The following is a 22,764-nucleotide window of genomic DNA, read 5'->3' as shown; positions in this document are numbered from 1 at the left end:
TTAATTTTACATATTTAATTTGCAATGTAATCTAGGGTTAAAGATAAGTCTCTACTAAACCCTGATTATCAGTAATCAGACACCAAGCTAGAGAGTGTTAGGGCATCGTTAGCTTCCCACAGGTTTGCACGAACTTGTCCAGCAAGGCATTAGTGCATAATTACAGTATCTACAGGGAATACTGTGGTGTTTAATAACTGTGAAGGAAAACACAGACTATTCTAACAGAGTTCTGTTCTCTTAATGAACTGAAATGCATCATCATGTGCATCTATAATATTTGTAATGTATTAGTGGAACGATTATAATCAAAATCTTAAGTGGTTATCCATTATTGAAAGGAGCCATACTTCAACTTAAAAATGCTGATTTCACACTTCTTACTCTCTAACTATATTCTTCCTACTATTTTTTTTCTGGTCACGATTTCCAGCCTTTTTTTCCTCATCTTCAATGTTCCTTCTCAGCCCCTGCTCACACTTCTTTTCCACTGCACTCTCCCTCTAACAGGATTATATAGGAGCAGAATGAAGATAGAAAAATAAGTGAATAGGTACCAGGACGGAGAGGGAAGATTGAGGTGGCGGCGTGGACTGAAGAAAGAGAGAAAGAGAGACAGAGAAAGAGAGAGAGGGGGGGGAGAAGAAGTGAAGGATGTCCTAAAATGGAAACCTTACAGAACGCAAATCCCAAAGAGTTTTATTCAATTAGCTTAGAAAGTTTTTGTTTCAAAGTCGAGAGTGTCACCTGGGACCCGAACCCCAATTCAAACTCCTCCAAACACTGCACTGTGCCAATTTACGGTCCTAACCTCGGGTCAGAGAGACAGGAGCAAAAAGAGAGACACACACACACACACACACACACACACACACACACACACACACACACACACACACACACACACACACACACACACACACACACACACACACACACACACACACACACACACACACACACACACACACACACACACACACACACACACACACACACACACACACACACACACACACACACACACACACACACACACACACAAACACACACACACACACACACACACACACAAAATGGATAAGAACAAGTAGTTTAAGGCATGCTTTCAAACGCTCACACACACATCTGCTTCCACTCTGATTTTATAAAGGTCAGCCCCCATGAGCGGCTGTCTAAGAGTTTCAAGTGTCTACTCTGCTTTTCTCGAAACCTTAATGTTATCACCTCTTACACACACACACACACACGCTCCCAGTAGGACAGGTATCAGCTCATTCCCTGAATGAATCAGTGACTGACTCCTCGTTTCCTTCCTACCTGCACATCTCTTTCTCTCTCTCAGTTTGTGTCTCTATTTCTGTCTTCACACACGTTTTTACCTCCTTTCTCCTCCTACTCCTCACTCCTCATCTGTAATCCTACTTCAGCAAATTTCAGTTAATGTCATACTTTATCCTCAAGTCCATTCTCCCGCTGTTCTCGAAGATAAATAAATAATTTCTCTTTTAGATACTTAAAAAGAATCTGCTTTAATTCAAGAGGAGTAAAATGCTCCTATCGAAACTGAACCCGAGTGGATTTCAGCCTCATGTGTGAAGTGGCTAATCAACTTTGAAAAGTGAAGGCAGAGAAAGTGTGATTTCTGCATTTATTTGGTCAAGACAGCATCATGCATCCTTATAAGCAATCTGAACAATCACTGAATAATCTGGATGAAGAAAATGTAGAAAATTGAAGCATATTTCTGTTTCTTTCAATGAAATAATAAAATGTATTGGCTCTGCTTTCTATTTATGCATTCCACACGCACAACACTGGATCACACCAGCACAAGAAACATGGGAAGGTCTGTTAATTACCACTTAAACTCAGACTTGCAGGTGGAAGCCTAAGAGAGAGGGAAGGAAGAAGGATATAAGGTGCTGCCAGTTAATCTCATTGGGGCAAGTTAAACTGGCAGCACATTTGACTGCCTTATCACTGGATAAACATCAGTGGAGCCTGTTTCAAGACGGGTTTTAGCTGTGAATATAACCTGTGATTAAGCATATTAAATAATAATCTAGCATTAGTATGCTACAGCTTGAAGTAGTGAGGTAAAAAAGTCACGGCTCTGTCAAGTATAATTCTGTAGACAGTTTGTTCACTATTTCCACCAAGTGTCTGCTTACTAATAAGACGTTTGCCAACATGCTTAATGCCTAAAGTGTCTCGGTTGGTTACAGCTGCGAATGCTTTACACACATGAGTGGAGAATCACTAAAACACACACATACACACACATTAAGTTAGTCTTCCTAATGTCCATGCAGGTTGAAGATGGATGTCACAGCATTATGCTAATGAGCATGTCTGCCGTCCAATCACACGCCTCACTGACTGAAAGACAGGCAGAAGATACTGATGGGGAAAAAAAGAGAAAGATGAAGTAATAGAAAAGTGTGTGTGGGGAGGGTGAAAGTAGATGGATGAAGGGAGAAGTAGTAATGAGGATGGTCGTAGAGAGAAAAAAAAAAGATGCCTCTGTGATGCATACACTATATATTTAGAAACTTAAAAAAAAAAAAAAGAATTACCCTGATGATTATTGTAAGCCATTATCACGCAGTTAGCTATAATGACTGGTGTTTCCATTAACATTTATGAAATTGCTCATAATCATCAAATTCAAATTTTTAGTGGAGGTAATCCATGGCACAATTCTAAAGCACTTAATTTAATCAAACATGTCTTTTAAGCCATGTATAATGGTTCGATTTTCTCTGTCTATTGCCTGGGATGTTAGATTTGTGGCATATCTCTGCGTGATGCATTTCCCAGGCTATTTAATAAGAAATCCAAGTGTTTGCCACTGCTTCTGTATTAATTTTAAATCTAATCATTTTAGAAAATCAAACCATAACTGGCTCTTCAAAGCTGTATTTCATTTTAATTTCCAGCACATACTTAAAATCCCTGACATTAATAATAAACTGCACACCTCTCATTGTCTGTTTTCTCTTCCTGTTCAAAAGCTCCTTTGACAGACTGTTGCAGGGTATTCTGGGAAATGTATGACAGCCAAAACTGAGACTAGAGGAAAAGTAAACTATGATTTAAAAGTGTTCTAGTAAAATTAGGCTTGAAATGTGCTTTGTGTTTACTTGTGTGTTAGCCGTACCTTTTTCTCAGCCTCTTGCTTGGCGTATTGCAGCAGCAGCGGTTCTTCGTGTTTCTGATAGTACTCTCTCTGACAGCGGTCCGACAGAGCCGGCTCATTAGGCAGGAAGTTGCTGGCCCACACCTATGATGTCAGAGGAAGCAAGAAGAAGATGGAGACAGATGATGATCAAACATGATATGAATCTAGAGACCATATAATTACAGTATGTATGTAGGTTTGCGTGTATGTGTCTGCGTGTAGGACACCATGTTTAGAAAATTAAAGCGACCAGTCTGCTTTATCCTGCTGCCATGACTCCACATGACCACATTTAATGGGGTTATTCATCAGTATCACTTGATCAATGGGTTTTACCTGACAGCCACTGGCTTTCATTTATTTCAACAGTGAGAAAATCAGCTTGAAGAGACTGAGACTGTGATTGAGATAGGTACTTCATCACAGTGAACACACTCAGTCGGGTTCCATTAAACCAGGCAACAAAGGCCTCTCTATCAGCTTCTTACTGTGAACTTCAGGGTCCTGCAGTACATGAACACAACATTTTCTGCCGGGGTCAGAACAGTTTTTGGTTATTTTAACCTGAGAAATTGTCTGCAGTTTTTTTGTTATGTCTGTGCTTACACTTTAAATTCTTACAAGTCCCCCTCCAGTCAAAAATATGTTTTTCTTCTTGTTACTTCAGTTGGATGTTTGAGCTTCACTGTGCAGAATGATGCATGTGCAGAGTTTGACACTCGATGGCTGGAGAAAGGTTTCTCTGTTTCTCAGTGACTACAAGCAAGATTTGTGACATCACAACAATTTTGCAGCCAACTGTGGTCCAGTATAGAACTTTCATAAGTCTTATATAGAAACTTGAAGCATTCAGTGCACATATACCAAGAACAGATTTTAAACTTAAGTAGGTGATATTTTATGACACTTTTGTTACACTTTTGAAATGAATCATTTTTGCATATTAGTAGAGTCTGGATTTTTAATGAAGGAGAAGGAGCATGTGTCGTTTCAAGGATTTCTAAGGAAGGAATTTATGAGGAAAAACCATATCAGACACAAATTATAAGTCAATGCAGAGTACTTTTATGCATCTTACATTATGTCCTGGGGATCTTTAAACATTGAAACCAAGCTTTCAGGACCTTGACACGATATGTCCTCAATAAAAAATGAAATTAAAGTTTCATATTAAAAGTAGTCTAAGCCTGGGTTTAATGTCTAGGAAACAGGACCCATGTCTGTCATAGCGACACCTGCTCTGCCTCCCTGTCTCCCTCTTCAGCTTTACTACCTCTCAGTTCTCTTTGCTCCTGCACTTTTCTGCCGATTCCTTCAGAGTTTTCCACCCTTTGCAAGTCACCTTTCTGTTATCAGACATACATATTATGACCTACTGCCGGTCTATGACCTGTCCTTTTAGACTTGCTTGCCAGCACTCACTCGCTTCCCACCTCTTGTCGAACTGTAAAACCATTTATTTGATCTCCGTCTCAGTAAAGTGTCTTTAAATCAAGAAATCCTGCCTGTGTGTTCATTCAGGTCCTCATCCCTGCTACCCAATACCTGAACTCTGACCATACATCTGTGCTTTTACTTGTGATAGAGTCATGATATTGTTCTGTGGTGTGCACCATCCTACAATAATGTAACATTACCTAAAGTAAAAACAGATGTGATGTTTGTACTCTCAGGAAAATGAGTTTATACTGTTTGGAAATTAATGATATGCAACAATATTTGCAGGGTGTTATTACATACAATGTAAAATATATGAAAACGAGAGGAAAAAGTACTTCTAATACAAATTTGCAATAACATTTTAGCTGATGCACACATACTAGTTAACATGCTGTTAATAGGTGCGCATATACAGACACACATGCCCACCAACAAAATTAGCTTCCTGATTGTGATTAATTGCCCATCTTAAAAGAACAAAACAAACAAAAGCATATACAGGTTTAAAGCAGCTGTTTCGATATCAAACTGGGACAAACAATGTTCATACCGCTCATCCTCTCATCAGCCACCAGCTGCCATTCTGTACCATACAGTATTTGCTCAAAATGACACGTTGGTATTAAGTTGTAATTGAAAAAGTCCCTGGAGAAAACAAAAAGTTTGATGCCACCAAATGTTAACTTCCACGGAAAACTTTTATCCACATGCTCAAAAACAACACCGCAAAACATTTTCTATCACACCTCAAAAACTGCCTAATGATGTACTATTATTGCATATCAGAAAGCTATTTAAGAGTAAAAGTGAACACCCTAACCCACATTCTGATTACTTATGTTTGTACCTTATGGTGTTTAAATGACTGTAAGGCAAAGACTGCCAAATGACTCCGCCTGGCAAACCAGAATCGGAGAAAACCATTACTGGGGTTTTGAATAGGAAGTATTTACATTACAAAAAAGCATACAGTAAGAATATTGATTAGCTACAGTATTGCTGCATTGCAAAGCTGACAGGGTTTCTTTTCAGTATTTGTGCATGTTGTTCAGGTTCAATAGCTTTTATGGGGTATTTTGAGAGATTTTAGGCTTTTAACTGTGCAGTTTTACAGAAAGTCACATATTTGTGTCACAAGTGGTAGTTTTTCAATTATAATATCCCATTGCCTGAACAGAGTAATAATCCTCGGCATTCTGCTGTTTCTGTATGTAACGCCGCTCTGCTTCAGGCTGTACAGCAAATTGTTTTCTGATTTAACACTCCTCCTCCACATTTTCATCCAGAATGCGGTGTAGGATTCACACTGTAATAGGCTCCTCATTTTTACCCCTTTACAACAAGAGAAAATAAGTAGCATTAACTTAATGTGTGAAATGTAAAAAAAAAAAGGGTCTTCTTGATTATCAGGAGCTTAGTTTTGAGGCATTTTATGGATACCCTGCTAGTCTTGCCTCTAGGGTACGTGACATGTGGCTTCATCATCCTGGGTTTAGATTCATGAATAATATTTTATACGTAATAAAGCAAATGCAATAAAGTGATCTTAAAAAAAAAAAAAAAAAAACAGCTGCATATTTTTTATGTTTCTTGGAATTTTTGCCCTGAGCCTTTGCATGACTCTGTACACAATGACTGTACTGGGAGTACAAACCAGCTGAGCATGATGTTAATATTAGGCATTTTTGAATAATGGCTAAAGGCTGCACCAGTCTGAAAGAGAAAAGGAAAAAGATGTGGTTGGTGTGTGAAATTATGTGAAAATATTACATCTGCATGCCTCCGGGCATGTGTGGTTATATCTGCACGCCTGCCAACATCTGTAGCTGTGGGTCTATTTGTACACCTGTGTTTTTGTATACACGGATCTATCTCCAGCAGACTGTTGATTCTCAGAGAAAAGTGCAGATGATGCACAAGTGAAAAACCAAAGGATATACTCCTATTCGCACAGGACAAGATCTGCAAATAAAAAGGTATCATTCTCAACTATTATGACACAATCAGTCCAAGTGTTGTTCTTCAAATACACACTTATGGAGAAAAGTGAACTCAGTAACACTTTGCACTTTCTGAGCACTTCACAGAATTAATACTTTATATAGTTTAGGACACCTACATAAAATAAAAGAATATTACTATTCCAGAGGCATACAGTTTCTTTCCTCCACTTACATAGAAATACATACAGTTTGTTCCTCTGAGACCAAAGTTATCAGAAGCAATGCTGCCTCCAGACCATGATTAACATTTGCTGTTCGTTATTCTTTAAAGTTTTAGATCTTTGCTTCTTACATTTTGGCCTGAAGGGGTTGTACACAGACACATACATACAGACACACACACACACACACAACACACTACACAGGCAAACATTTACACCACTCATTTTTTGGACTTTTATGTCTTTAGAAAGGGAAATCTGGACTGCAGGAAAGAAGAAACAAAAAAAGAGACAAAACTGCTAAAACTTAAAAAAATAAAGTTAAATTAAAAAAAGTTCCATCAAAGCCCAGATCTAAGTTTGATTTTGGATCCAATTGAAAGTCTTTCACACTGGATCACATGAATACAAAACATTTATTTTTTTGATCTGGTAAAAGTACAGAAAAGATTTTGATTGCACTTGAATACATATATAACAACAGTGATTTTTCAAACATCTGAATCAGAGAGTTTCTCTCTTTAGGAGTACTTCTATCACTTTCTGCTTTTTTGAGGCAACATTTTGAAAGAACAAACACTCTTCACCAAAGGAACAGTGTGTTCAAATCATGTTATTCTGAGGTTACGTACTGCCCTCTGCTGTTAGTGTTTATATTCTGTATTCTACCCTTAGAAAACCTCACAGCACATGATTCAGCCCTTTTGTTTCTCCTCATCCTGTAGGGTGTAAAATATTTATTTTACTTCACAAGCCTGAGGTTTTCCTTGATTTGAAGTTTCATTGATCAAACAGAGAGGTGGTGTAGTATTTTGTCAAATCAGACCTTTAGTGGGCTCCTTGCCTTAGAGAGTGTACACTTGGGTGACTTTTCTCCATTTAATATTTCTATATTTTTTTGTAATGTGAAAATATGATACTCTACTGCCATGGGAACATACTGTATTTTCTAGTTATACTTACATGATTTCAGCCTTTTCATCTGTTTATTTCTTTTGTCTTTATCTGCAATTTATTTGTTTTACAAGTAATAATCTCATCTGCATTCTCATCTTAGTTCATTATCTTCATAATTTAACTAGGTATAATGGCTTCATTCAAAGTGGCTCCCGGTTCCAATCAGAGAGCCATCTCATAGTGTACATACTGAGGCAGGCTGAAGACATAATTCCTGCCTGGACTTTCAAACTGAACACCTGCTTTTTGTTTCTGACGGTCCTGTCTTCCTTTGTTTGTCTGACTTCCCATCGGTTACAGTCCAGTGGTTTTTTCATTTTGGGTTCTTCATGCAGCTTTATTTATTTCCTACATTGCCTGGATAGCTGACATAACTCTCTGTTTAAAATTCAACATATCACTCTGTCTGCCCCAACTATACATCCTTCTGTTTTTGTCATTCTCCTTTCTGATTATGCTCTTCCTCAGCATTACATGTCAGGGTGACAGTTTGACAGGAAATGCTTCTCTCTTTTTCTCTCTTCTCTGAGTCGTTAGTCTTGCCTGAATCACCTCAATAAAATTGGCAAACATCACAAGACAAGAAAATGACCAAACAGTAATATAGGTGTGACTATTCATTTAAAAAACAAACAATAAAGGAAGAAATAACAAACACACAAACATGCACTTAAACAAAATGTGACAAGCAGTCACTGGAGATTTATGAATGAAGAGTCAATTACCAGTTTCAATGTTGAGACTTGTCAAGCTCAAAACTTTTAAGTTCTTCTTAACACATCTTAACTTCACTCAGCGACAGCAGCTCAGACGTGCAAATTGGGCCAGTGCGACAGATTCAGATTGTATTGTGCATATGTGATGAAAGTGATTATTTTTTAACGCTGCATTTTGAAAGCAGAAGGATTGGGAGACATGGTGAGTGTATGTATGTTGATGTGTGTATGTTTTCTTTGTTCTTGGTTAAAATGGCTCACATCAAAAGTCAGACAAAACAGAGCAAATAAGCTGTAATGTTTATGTATTTGAGCATACAGTGGTACTTAAAAGAATTTAGAATTTGCGATCAGACTTTCACACAATTCCTAAAACTACAAAGTCACCACTAAAGAGACAGCAATTAAACAAATTACAAAAATCTTACATTCACTTTATGTACTGAGGAAAATAATCCAATGTTACATATTTGTGAGTGGCAATTCATTATTATTATTATTATTATTATTATTATTATTATTATTGTTATTGTTATTGTTATCATTATTGTTATTTTACTGAGGGGAAATTGGAGCTAGGTGTTTCAATGAGATGACACTGAGGTGTGAGTCTGGGAGGTGTGAGCCCTGCCTTATTTAAGAAGAGAAATCTGAGTCTTGACCATCAAAGTCTGAGCTTCACAACGCACGTTCATGGAAGTGTGTCATAGCTTGAACAAATGAGATTTCTGAGGACCTTAGAAGAGGACCTGTTGATGTTCACCAGGCTGGAAAGGAATTCAAAACCATTTCTAAAGAATTTGGACTCAATCGGTTGACTGACAAAAGGAGGACATTCAACACCATTGTTACACTCCCCAGCAGCAGTCAACCAACAAATATCAGACCAAAATCAACAAGTGTTATAGTCCAGGAGGTGACAAGAGACCCCATGGTAACGTCAAGGAACCTAAAGGCCTCTCATGCAATGGCTAATATAAGTGTTCATGTGTCCACCATCAGGAGAACATTGAACATCAAAGGTGCGCATGGCTGTGCTGCAAGCAGAAAGCCATTTCTCCAAAAAGAACATTGCTGCCCATCTTTGATTTTCTAAAGACCACATGGATTAGCTAGAAGTTGATTGGAAAAATGTTCTGTGAATGGATGAGACCAAAAAATTGTCTTGAATAAGAAGAGTTATGTTTTGCAAAGTGCAAACACTTCAGCCTGGTTTGCTGCCTCTGGACCAGGACAACCTGCAAGCATAGATTGAACTATGCATTCTGAGTTATATCAGCAGATTCTACAGGGAAATGTCAAGGTATCCATCTGTGAACAAACGCTCAACAGAAAGTGGGTCTTGCAGCAAGACAATGACCTTAAACACAAAGGATGGTTGCAGCAGAAGAAAGTTAATGTTTTGGAATGGCCAAGTCAAACTCATGACCTTAATCCAAAGGAAATGTTTTGGAAGGAGCAATTCATGCAAGGAAGCCAGCCAACCCACCTGAGTTGAGACTCTTCTGTTAGGAGGAATGGGCTATAATTCCTCCAACCTGATGTGCTGGGCTGATAAACAGTTACCAGAAATGTTTAGCTGAAGTTATTGTGGCAAAGGGGGGTCACAGTACCCCCTACAGTTAACAAAAGCAAGGTTCACTTTTGCCTCACACAAATATGTAAGATGGGATAATTTTCCTCAGTAAAATTTAATTGGGTTCCCTTTATCTCATTTTAGGATTTGTGTGATGTTTTAGGTAATTTCTGCAGAAATGGAGAAAATTCTAAAGGGTTCACAAACTTTCAAGCACCACTGTCGGTGTAAGTCAAAGCAGTATGTGTTCAGTGCAATATGTGTCCATTTCCTACCTGACAGTGAGGATGTGGATTTGAACAACCCATCGTAGCTCCTTTATTCTCAAAGATCTGAAAAACAAAACAAAACCCAAGTTAGTCAAGAACATAACTGAGCTTTTTTGCTTGTATGCGGACCTACAAATCTAAGGCCAAGAAAATTGAAATGAAGCGAAGACAGAAATAGAGGAAGAGACACGCTCATTTATATAATTATTATTTCAAAAATTACCCAGCCATTGCACAACCTTTTTGGCCACAGTAGATATTGCGGTGACAAATTATAGCTCTTTGATGGTTCACTAGATGTCATCCCTTGAAGACTCTTGAGCAAAGTAACTGTTTACTGATGAAAGGGACGGCAACAACACTAGTGTCTCAAAGGGAACACTTAAGTGGGTAAACTGGGAGAAAGGTGCTGTCCATGGTGCTGATTTTGGTAATTAATAGTGTTTCAACCCCTCTGTGGCTGTGTATGCATTGGTCTATTTGGAGAGAATTTTTAGGGATCTCAAGTAATTAAGTGCTGTGTACAGAATTTAGAGGCTGATCTTTAAGGGAACAGATGGATACTTACAATAATATGAATCAGTTTCATTTTGGATTTAAGATGGATTCAGCAACTGTAGCAAAATGATTTGTTCATGATTGCTAAAACTGATTATGCAGTTATAACTTCCACAGTAATGGCTTATAAGGGTCATGAGTACAATAGTATTTGCAGAAATTCAACACACTGCACAAAAAAAAGGTGTTTCTCCAGATTCAGTGAGTGCATACTTCTGTCCATATACTCTACCCAATATCATAAGCAGCAAATATGTATTACAACTTCTAACCTCTAAATTCATCAACAAAAACACAGTATCTTCATTTTGCTATAATATTCCCAGTGTGTAATATAGGAAGAATGTAATTACTAGTTGTATAAATACTGACATCTTACACATATCTAATTAAATATACTAATTAAATATAAAACTGGGAAGAGCAGATAATTTACTGGTCAGTGACAATGGAGCACAAGGTGAAAAGTTCATCTATCAGATTTTTCAGATATCCAGGAAGACATTAAATCTAATGATGTATGATGATGTATGAATACCAATAACTGCATCTGCATATATGTGTTTGTGCATCTTATACCTGAACCCAAGGATAGGTGGCTCCTAGCTCTTCAACAAGCTCTGCCCACTTGTCAATCACCTTGACAATGTCTTCTTTTTTCATGAGTGGGAGGGTGATGTCAGACCAAGGATGGAAACACATGACCTTACTGAGAGAGAGATGAAAAAAGAGAGGGTGGCAGGTTAAGACGTTAGATTAATTACGTGATGGCAATACAGGAGTCACCCGTTATTACAATTCATCCTGAAGCAGACATGAATGCCTGAACCAATTATCATGCCCATTTATCCAGTTTTTGTCAAGACTCAAAACCATAGAGGTGCACCTCCATGGTGGCTGGCTAAAACTCAAAAATGTATGCGTCTATGTCATCTTTTTTATGTTTTGTTTTTAATTTTGAAGCGATTGTGGATTCAGTTCTTTGCCCCTTAGTATTTTGACAGTAGCGTCTAAAGCTATGTTTATGCTTAACGCAGTCTCCCTGGCACGAGGGTGCGCATGCCAAAATGAAGTCATCTCGTCTTTCGTTTTGAACGCAAATGCTCCACAAGTTCTCGCAGTGCTTGTTCGTCCACCTTTGAATTTTTGCAACCAGGTGAGCATTGTGATTTTTATTTCAAGATGGACATGTTTAAGGTAGACTGGATCATCAACACACTGGCAAAAGATGAGGCATTTTGCCAGAAAGTGTGGAAAAGTAGGCCCAGATTAGATAACTTGCTTGAACGCGAGGCGTAACCACACTGCCTTTTTTGTTGAAGCCTACAATTTAAAAAGATCATGGTAACTACAGTTGGTAAAGTCATACCACCAGCCACCACTTTGTCCCAGACCGGTTTGTTCGTCACCACCACAGAGGGCCTGTCTCTCAATACATCCGATTGGACAACGGGAAAAATAGCAAATGACGTTAAGCACTTTTCCGCTTTGAGCTGAAGTTTTTCAGCTTGAAGCGCTCAAGGTGCTCCTGCAAAAACTGGTGCAGAGAGTGCATAGAGCGGAAAAACAAGAGGCACTCAGCAAAGCACAAACACCCTTTTCACTAATCTGAGGTGTTGAAACCTTCACTTTTGTTACTGTCTTTGTTCTGTCACGGTTTTAATTTTTTAGTGTCTGTGTCTATTATTTATTATGATGTTTTGTTGTTTTTCTGGGTCTGATTAATAAGTAATACACGTGTTGCTGCTGTCTTGCCTGGGTTTTCCTTCAAATAAGTAAAAAAAGATCCTTGGTCTATTTGGGAATGACCTGGTTAATAAAAGTGATAATCTGTAAGGCTGTTTGTTAATATCTCTGGTGCAAAGTGCTGAACACAAAGCGCTGAACACTCCGGTGGAAGTGGACCACCTTTAAAAAAAAGCTACATATCTTCTTTGACATATTTTTCATTGAAGTTCTTGTTGGTGGTGCACTTTGGATCCAAAAATGAAAAATGGATACACTTAATACACAACAAGCCTGAAAAATTGCTCCTTGAAGATTAAAATGAATGTTTCTGCTCATATACACAAATCACAAGCAAATGTGATGACGCTCCAATACAAACCCTGATTAAATTAATAGGTTGCATTTTGCCTTATGAAATCATCATCTTCATCCTGTGAAATGCTTTTAAAATGTTTACATTTTGGAAGGGCAGCCAAATCAAAAAGATGCACTAGAATACTAAAATTACCTCTCCTGGACTTATGAGAAGTGAACACAAATTGTCAGTGGAAACACAGATTTAAGTGGGAATAATACTCTTGTTAATGTTTTAAAAGATTATATATATACTTAGTGCAATGTTGTGGAGAAAAGCATACATCAACATGGTGAACAAACAGACAAAAAATAGACCCAGAAGATCAGATTCAAATGTTGCTGAATGGAAAATGAAAATAAAGTGAAGATGCTTTCAATAAAACTCCAGAGGAACAAATCTAAACAGGGACTCAGTTATTTTCTCATTAGAGCTCAAACTGCAGCCATTTCAACAGTTAACTATCTCAACTGGGATTAAAACAGTCAAGGTTTAAACTACAAACAAAGGTACAGAAGTCCAACTGAAATCACATTTGATCATCCTTCTTTGCAGTCGAAAATAAAATTAACACGTTGTTCTGCATTATTAGAATGAAGAAATATCATAAATGCTTCTTTTTGTCAAGGTCTCAGTATGACTGACGTTAGCTGGCAGGCTACTAGTGTTAAACTGTACAGAATGGGGTTGAACAGTTGCAGCTACAATTCATTGATAAACAGTGTGTCGCTAACAGGCATTTTGAAGACCAATGACCAAATTACCATCTAATTGGACCAAAGTTACATTTATATTAAGCAGCTAATTAGTTACCTAGCCTTCCAACTGGCATTAGCAGTGCACTTTTCCCCAATAATAATGTTTGTCATTCAGAGTCTGTGGCTCATGTGTTATGTAGCAGGATGCTGTCAGGCTCAGTGTGACTGTCTGCTCTGCCTATGATGGAAAACCACATTATTTCTCGATTCAAGATTTTATTTGCTGTATCAAAATAAGGTCTCCAGCTACATAAGTGAATGATGAAATGGTATTTCATATAAATAATGTAAAACCAGGGGGCATAACCATGACAAAAAAGGAAGGACAAGTGATTTACTGAGCAAATATGTGCTACAGAATGATATGATGTTTTTCTACATTAGTTAGAAAGATCACAAAAGACAGGCATGATCGGGATTGACTGATTTGATAAGATGCAACACGTCTTGGGCCAGATTTGAAGCTACAACATCATAGCTTTACTCCTGATATCCACCATGACATGTGAACATTTATAACAGAATTCTGTTCAAGCAAAAAGTGAGCAGGACCAAGTGAAAAAAAAACAACATGGTTTCAGGGTGTAAATACATTTGAACAACTTTGTATAGGGGTTAGAGATGTGTGTACTCAACTCATGTCCTCAGTGTGTGTGTGTGTGTGTGTGTGTGTGAGAGATAATATAACATCCATGTGTATGTTTGCTCTCTCCCTATCCTCAGGTACCCAGGGATAACACCTCGACTGTTACAGTCAGGAAAAATGAAATTTCGATCAGGCTCTTCTTGGGCCCAAGCAGCTAGTACACGAGCAATTATTGAACATGACTTTGGTGTTTACGCTCTGAGCAAAATTGAATGGTCGTATTTATGAATCGTTTATGAGTATATTAGGAGTTTCCAGCAGTGTGTGTGTGCGTGTGTGTGTGTGTGTGTGTGTGTGTGTTAAGACAGCCAAACTCACTTTAAAACAATGTTCCAGAGAAATGTCAACAACAATGTCTCTATATCCAATTCATGTTTATTTATGTATTTGGATACATTTAAGTCACAAGCCTGTATTTTCTACTGTAGCAGCATTGACTGAACATGATGCATCAAATCATTTTGTTTGACCAAATACTGTTAAACTATTATGATGATGAATAAATGATGGATAAAAAACTGTACCTAAATTTAATGTCTCCAACATTTCCTTAAAAGCATGCTAGTGACACTAAAATTAAAGAAATGCCTGTGCATATGTGGACTCTGCTTTATTAGCTTTATCTGAGTGATTTAAATCATGTTTCAAAATCTATTTTTAAAGTTTCTTGGTGTTTGGTGTCACAATAGGGAATATAGAGACTTTGGTTTGGTGATTAGTTAATTAAAGGTTTGACAATTACCATCAAATATGTGATAGGGGTTATTGATTGTGTTTTCTTTCCATCTATTCCATTTTATTGCCTTTTTGTTTATCGTTAGACAGTATAGTATATAGACAGTTTTGGACAGAAGACGTCATTTATTTATTTATCTATGTATTTCTTCCTTGGAGGGACTTGTTCTTTTCTTTTCTTCTTTTTTCTTGGAACATTGGATCATTTGGTCAGTCGGATGCAAATGGACGTGTGCGTGTGTGGGTGCGTGATGTGTGTATGTGGGAGTATAGTTCAATTTTAAGATGGATGTATTTATATTTCATAGTTGATCATATCTCTCTTAATAAATATGCAGGACCTAAACACAGACATTGACCCAGAGTGTAATTTCTATAATAGGGTGATTAATTGCAATTACTATACTGATGATCAATTTAATAAAAAATTCAATCAAACACAAGGAGTGTCGATCATACACTTTAATAGCAGAAGTCTCTACGCAAATTTTCAAAGTATAAAAGATTATTTAGGTCAATTTACTACACCTTTCAGTGCGGTCGCAATCTCTGAAACTTGGCTGAACCTGGAGAAAGGGGTAGACTTTGAACTGGACGGGTATGTATTAAATTTCATGAACAGAACAAACAAAAAGGGAGGGGAGTAGCTCTGTACGTGGATGAAAGATTAAAATATAGGATAATTAACCACATGACTGCTGCTATTGATGATGTATGTGAATGTATTTCTATTGAGATTATTATGGAGAAAAAGAAAAATATCATGGTCAGCTGTGTTTACAGAGCTCCCAGCTCTAGTGTGGAAAAGTTCAAGGAAGTGATGGAAAGCATGTTTGCAAACACTGAGCAGAAACACACTTTTATCTGTGGCGATTACAATATAGATCTATTAAACCAGAAAAATCTATCATCAATTGATGAATTTATTGCTGCAATGTATAGTATGGGACTTCATCCGATAATCACCAAACCAAGTAGAATAGCATCCAATTCAGCCACAATTATAGACAATGTATTTACTAATAACCTGGAGGACAATATAATCAGTGGATTACTTATAAACAATATCAGTGACCATCTGCCAGTGTTTGTTATTTTTGACTGTAAACATAAACTGATTAAGAAAGAAAATGCAACAAGACAGAGGAGAGTAAGAACGAAGGATAATATTGAGGCACTGAGATCTTAACTGCTTAGACAGGATTGGAGAAACGTATATGAAGAAATGGATGTTGACTCTGCATATGACTCTTTTTTGAACATCTTTTTATCCATATACGATAGGTGCTGTCCATTGCAACAAAGCAAGGACACACCTAAAACTTCTGATAAACCTTGGATCACAAAGGGATTGATGAATGCATGTAAAAAAAAAAAAAAAAGAACACCCTATACAGGGAATTCATAAAACATAGAACGAAAGAAAAGGAAATTAAATATAAAAGATACAAAAATAAATTAACTGGTATTCTCAGGAAATGTAGGAGGGATTATTATAATAAAGTGTTGGAAAATAATAAAGACAATACCAGGGGCACATGGAATATATTAAATTCAATGATTAGAAATAATAAACCCAGTTTCAACTTCCCTGATCACTTTATAGAAAATGGTAAATTAATCACTGATAAAAATGATCTGGTAGATGGCTTTAACAATTTCTTTGTGAATGTGGGGTCACAATTGGCAAAGGAAATACATCCTCCTCAAGGGGGAGGTGCTGAAAAATTCAATGGAGATAGGAATCCAGCCACAATCTTTTTGATAGAGACAGATACAAATGAAATTATTAATATTGTTCACAAGTTTAAGAACAAAACATCTTTGGACTGGAACGGTTTAGATATGACTCTGATAAAGCTAACAATAGACACTATTGTAGATCCCTTAACTTATATCTGCAATTTGTCATTCAACCTGGGTGACTTTCCCTGTAATATGAAAACTGCCAAAGTGATACCACTATATAAAGCAGGAGAGAAAAACATTTTTACTAACTATAGGCCAGTTTCTCTGCTCTCCCAGTTTTCTAAAATTCTGGAGAAACTCTTTGTCGCAAGGTTGGACAACTTCATTGAAAAACATGGGCTGCTTATAGATGATCAGTACGGCTTCAGATCGAACAGATCAACTTCCATGGCCTTAATGAATCTAGTAGAAGAGTTAACGAGCTCAATTGACAATAAGAATTATGCGGTAGGTGTTTTTATCGATTTGAAAAAAGCGTTCGACACAATTAATCATGATATCCTAATACAAAAACTGGAAAGGTATGGGATCAGAGGGGTAGGGCTACAGTGGTTAAGAAGTTACATTGAAAACAGAAAACAGTTTGTGCAGGTGCAGGATACAAAATTGTCTCTTTTAAGTATCACTTGTGGGGTACCACAGGGGTCGATTTTGGGACCAAAACTTTTCATATTGTACATAAATGACATATGCAATCTTTCCAAAATATTTAAATATGTAATGTTTGCTGATGATACAAATATTTTTTGTATAGGTGAGAATCTTCAGCAGCTGTTAGAGACTGCCGCAGCAGAATTGGGGAAGCTAAAGTTGTGGTTCGATGCAAATAAATTATCATTAAATATAAAAAAAAACTAATTCATGGTGTTTGGGAATACGAATAAACAACTGAATACTTCGATTGATTTAATGATTGATAGTGTTAAACTGGAAAGAGTAAATGAGAGCACATTTTTAGGAGTAATTATCGACCATAACTTTAGCTGGAAACCACATATCAAATATATTAGGTCTAAATTAATGCGCTTGGTAGGGATTCTCGGCAAAACAAGGTATATATTAAATAATAAATCATTACAAACACTGTATTGTACACTTGTGTTACCATATCTGACTTATTGTGTTGAAGTATGGGGAAACACCTACAGAAGCAACCTACAGCCAATATACAATATGCAAAAGAGAGCAATAAGAATAGTGAACAAAGCAGGTTATTATGATCACACCAATGCAATGTTCATAAAATCACAGACACTGAAATTTTGGGATCTAGTAGAGTTCAAAACTGCACAAATTCTGTATAAAGCACATCATAAATTACTTCCTGGCCATATACAAAAAAACTTTAGTGATAGAGAAGGGGGATACGATCTAAGAGGGAGATGGAATTTTAAACAACCAATTGTTCACACTACTCTGAAAAGCATGTGTGTATCTGTCTGTGGGGTGAAGCTGTGGAACAAGTCAACTGATGAGATCAAAAAAAGGAAAAATCTGGTGCAATTTAAAAATAAGTTTAAAAAATTCATTTTGGAAAGATACAGTCTTGACGGTGGGGAATGATTTTTGGGATTAATGTTAAATATTTATTTTGCTTGATATTTGCTGAGTACATGTAGTACATGTAGGTGTATGTATATGTGTGTATGTTTGTTGTTTGTTTATGTATAGGTAATGTATATACGTATATTTACATGTATGGTTTAAAGGTTAGGGCATTAATAAGCTTGTAGCTTCAGCCCTGACCCTTTCGATCAGCCATGCAGCCCTGTTGTTAGAGGGATGTGTTACTGCTTTCTTTTTTGTGGTTTTATTTATATATTTTTTTTGCTGATCGAAATAAAATAAACTCAAACTCAAACTCAAACAGTATAGTTTTCATTTATTCAAGTTTTTAAAAGAGAAATCAATTTAAACCAAAGTATATTTCTAATAATAAAGTGTTGAATTGTATGCTTGTCTGTAATTTAAGTCCACACAATCTTGCATTTTTATCATTTATTCATTGAATGCCAAGAATGTGGCTCATACTGTATCAAATATGACCCATCAAGTGGAGGAAGGAAACACACATATAGCAAGTAACTACTTTTGTTGAGACTGTGCAGAACAATGAGTAATAACCCTCATCCCAGTAACTAAGTCATTTTTGGTTTATCTTCTGTCTTCATTTATATGTTAACCTAAATTTACTGAAACCAACACAAGTGTGTGAACAGTCTGTGACGCCAGGGAAACGGCATAGGTAAAGCCGTCTCTCTTTTCCCCTAAAGGCAACAGCAAATTATTCATATACAACTATGTGTGCTGTGAGTACATGCATTTACATTTTGTTCAGCTATGCACTCAATAAAACACTTTTTCCATTATGCTGGAAAATAAATGTTATTAATTTATTGGAAGTGTGCTAAATTGTACTAAATTATGAAGTAGTTTTCAGGAAACATGATTTGCTTTCTATGAAATTAGGAAATAATCAGACCTGTAAAATAAAGTGTTACCAAATTGTTTCTTTTGGGATTCAGCAACATTCTCCTGAGATTGCATGTATAACTGAGAAAAGGCGATGCCATAAGTCATCAGGAATTTCCCAATTCTTCCATCATCCTATCTCTTTTGTCTCCTGAGACCCAAATCTCCAAAATCACACTTTCTACTTTTTTATTTTGCACTCTAATTGGCTCTCTGAATGTTGCTGCAAGGCAACACGCTCTGGTTCAATTTCCTCCATCTTAGCCTCAACGCTGAGTGGAATGAGCAGATTGGAAACACACTTCAACAAAAACAGTACTGCGCAGTAGGTGTTAAAAAAATGCAGCCACTACATCACGAGAAGAGAAACACACACTTGAAACACAAAAAGACTGAATCTGCAAGGAAGATAAAAACACCCGGAAAGTTAACGTCAATTCAAAAACATCCTAACAAGTCAATCCGTACTGTTTCTGCTCTTCATTACTATGAGAGTGTGTGCGTGGCGAGTAATAACTGACAGACTCTGCTTCTGCCAATATATGAGATTTCAACCCCGAGCTCACTTTTCAACCACCACATACAGTACAGTGTTTTGATTTAATCTATTATTCAGTTGTTGTGTAACTGTGCTGTCAGGCAGAATCATACTGGTATGATATTCCTGAAATGGCAGGATTGTTCAGGAACATCTTTAAAGTTAGAAAAATTGCCTGAACACCATATATTGCTCATATGATATGAAATGTGAGTAGATTCTGTATATGAATGCAGTCATGAATCATCACTTATCACCATTGTGACGTCAGGGATCAATATAATTACAAAGTTATTTGCAAAGGCTTGGTGCAACTCATCTCTCTGCGGGTGCTGTAATTATGTGTCTGTGTATGGTGCTGTGAGTGAGAAATAAGAAAGGATTAGCTATCCTGTTGGGTAATCTCAAAATCTACAAACTCTGACAAATGCAAACAATCATTTTAATTATCAAGTAATCTGCCAATTATTTTCTCTAATTAGTGTGTCTATAAAATATTAGAAAATAATGAAAAATGCCTAATAGTTTCTTAGAGCTCAACATGATGTCTTCAAATATCCTGTTTGGTCTGATCAACAGTTCAAAATCAAAATATATTCAGTTTACTACAATGTATAACACACATTTCAGAAGCTACAACCAGCAAATGTTTGGCATTTTCCTATTCGCTCATCAAAATAGTTGCTGATTCATTTTCTTTCAACTGACTAATCGATTAATCAACTAATCATCGCAGTTCTACTGAAATCTACTTCATTTTAACGCATTCAAGCATCTGGCTCTCAGTGTATAAAATGAAGTGGTGAGGAAACATCCCCATCTGCTGGTTACACAGAGGACAAATATATCATACAAGCTTGGTGTAGATTTATGATTTTGTTTTGCACACTTTAAGATGTCATGAAAACAGGTGGAATGCAGCACAGTGATTAAAACACTTGGCTCCATCTAACAGTTGAGTATGATGATGATGATCCAACATAACTGATCTGATTACACTCATCAGTTTAGATTTAATAAGTCATAGATTTTAATGTATTATCACTATTAAAAGGAATGCTGATTAAGATGTAATATTAAAAAGGAAATCTAACCTTTAAACAACAGATTCATTTACGATGTATGTGTTTAATATTTACCTCATTATAACAACTCATGTTTTTGCTTATTGATAAAGGGCCAGAGTAGATACTAATCAAACATAAATGCTGCTGATTGACGTACCATAAAAGATTTAGAGTAAACTTTCAGCCTCAGTCTCTTGGTATGTTTTCAATAAATAACACACACTCAGTTTCAATCCAAGTAAATAAGACAGATACAAATACACATTAAACTTTTACATAGTTACTGTCTGACTGCAACATCAAGTTTTGTTCTTACCAGACGCCCCTGGCAGCTTTAGACTGGAACAGTGTATGTTGATCCGAGCCTGAGGAAGACAACGGTAAATGTAAAGTAAAATTTTAATAATGTGATGCGCTTTCAAACAATTCATTTGTTTTGTAAATGTGCACCAGGGTATTCTGACCCACCTCCACCTATCAGCCCTGAATGAACACATTGCTACTGTGCTATGAAATTTTTTTTTTTTTTTAAATAAAAAAATATATAAGATTGGGACACTGAATAAGTATAAAGACTGCATTTGTGTGCTAATGGCTAAAAAGAATAATATATTACATATATTAAACATATATTACTCTGTCAAACATAAAAATCTATACAACTGGAGAATGAAGAGAAAGCACAGTATGCAAAAAACCCAACAATCTTTATACAAACATATTGCAACCACGCTTATCTTCTTTAATAACTCCAATGTTTTTTTTTATTATTAACACTTTTACAGCATCAGATATGACACTCACCAGGATCTGGAGCATCTGGCTGAAGAGCAGGGAAGTCATTATCAAAAACAAACGTGCTGTCATAGTTTGGATTCACCTGGACAAACAGAGACAGACAAATAGAGTAGACAAAAGTGGGTGAAAAATTGTTAGTTTTTTCCCCCAAATTTAGCAAAAATACGTTCTATAATAAAATCCCAAAGTCTGACAATGTTTTGGTTAATTAAGCTTTTAATGTAATGTTTAGTGTCCGCAGCATCTACAAATGCATGTGATCAACAGTGGAAATGCTGAGTGGCCAATAGATCATCAGATTGTACTATGTGTGAACAGGGCACTTTCAGAAAGAGATCAATAGGGCGTGACAGCAGAGAAACCTCTAAACTTCAGAAAAGTTTGGATGTGACATCTGTGACTCCCTTCATATATGCCATAAAGGAAATGTTGCTCCCTTGCCCATAATACAGACCTACTGTATGTATCCATCCATCTACTGTATTACCTGTTCTTACCTCTCCATTTGCACGTGTGTTCCCAGGACAGAGCGGATTGCAGGGGTCGTGTCTGGTTACGTGTTCCTCTGGAGGTTTTTCTACCTGACCAGCCCAGGGTCTCTTCATGCGGTGGGCCGACACCAGGACCCAGCTGTCTCTCAGAGGGTTGTAACGCAGGTGCTGGTGCTCTGAGGGGTACACGAGAGACATGCAGTCAGACAAAACAATAGTATAACACAAAGGTTTTCAAAGTGGGAGGCAGGCCAAACAGTTTCAGGGGGAGGCTCAGTGAATGGAGTGAAAAACATTAGATTAGTTATCAAAAGGAGATCACACAAAAAGAAACTACTGACATTCTGACGCAGATGATATCTTTGGATTATAAATAGGGATGCCTGTTTGCTAATCTACTCATTGTTATTGTAACCAAATCCAGCACAAACCTGAAGCAGAAGCAACAGGAACTAAGTCACGAGACTGTGGAGCAATAAACTCTGTATGAAACCATGAATAAAGACTTGACAAGCCTGCTTCCTCAGTAAATTATGTCGCTGCACAGGGCTGACTGGATTAAT

At 36.9% G+C, this 22,764-nt stretch overlaps 1 protein-coding gene across 1 annotated transcript in view; it reads right to left on the bottom strand.

The window, feature by feature from the left end:
- galt (galactose-1-phosphate uridylyltransferase) overlaps nucleotides 1–22,764 on the bottom strand; it is a 36,892-nt gene that overhangs the window by 13,500 nt on the left and 628 nt on the right. The window contains exons 2-7 of the mRNA XM_062434645.1: nucleotides 22,208–22,377; nucleotides 21,717–21,792; nucleotides 21,229–21,277; nucleotides 11,444–11,573; nucleotides 10,313–10,369; nucleotides 3,164–3,286 (exon numbers count right to left, since the gene is read on the bottom strand). Of these exons, the coding sequence (XP_062290629.1) occupies nucleotides 3,164–3,286; nucleotides 10,313–10,369; nucleotides 11,444–11,573; nucleotides 21,229–21,277; nucleotides 21,717–21,792; nucleotides 22,208–22,377 (605 nt within the window). The remainder of the gene's footprint in view (nucleotides 1–3,163; nucleotides 3,287–10,312; nucleotides 10,370–11,443; nucleotides 11,574–21,228; nucleotides 21,278–21,716; nucleotides 21,793–22,207; nucleotides 22,378–22,764) is intronic.

The sequence above is a fragment of the Scomber scombrus genome, chromosome 15, assembly GCF_963691925.1.
Source record: "Scomber scombrus chromosome 15, fScoSco1.1, whole genome shotgun sequence".
In the NCBI taxonomy this organism is placed as follows: domain Eukaryota; kingdom Metazoa; phylum Chordata; class Actinopteri; order Scombriformes; family Scombridae; genus Scomber; species Scomber scombrus.
The sequence above is the reverse complement of the archived record's forward strand: the minus strand, read 5'-3'. Positions and strand labels throughout refer to the sequence as shown.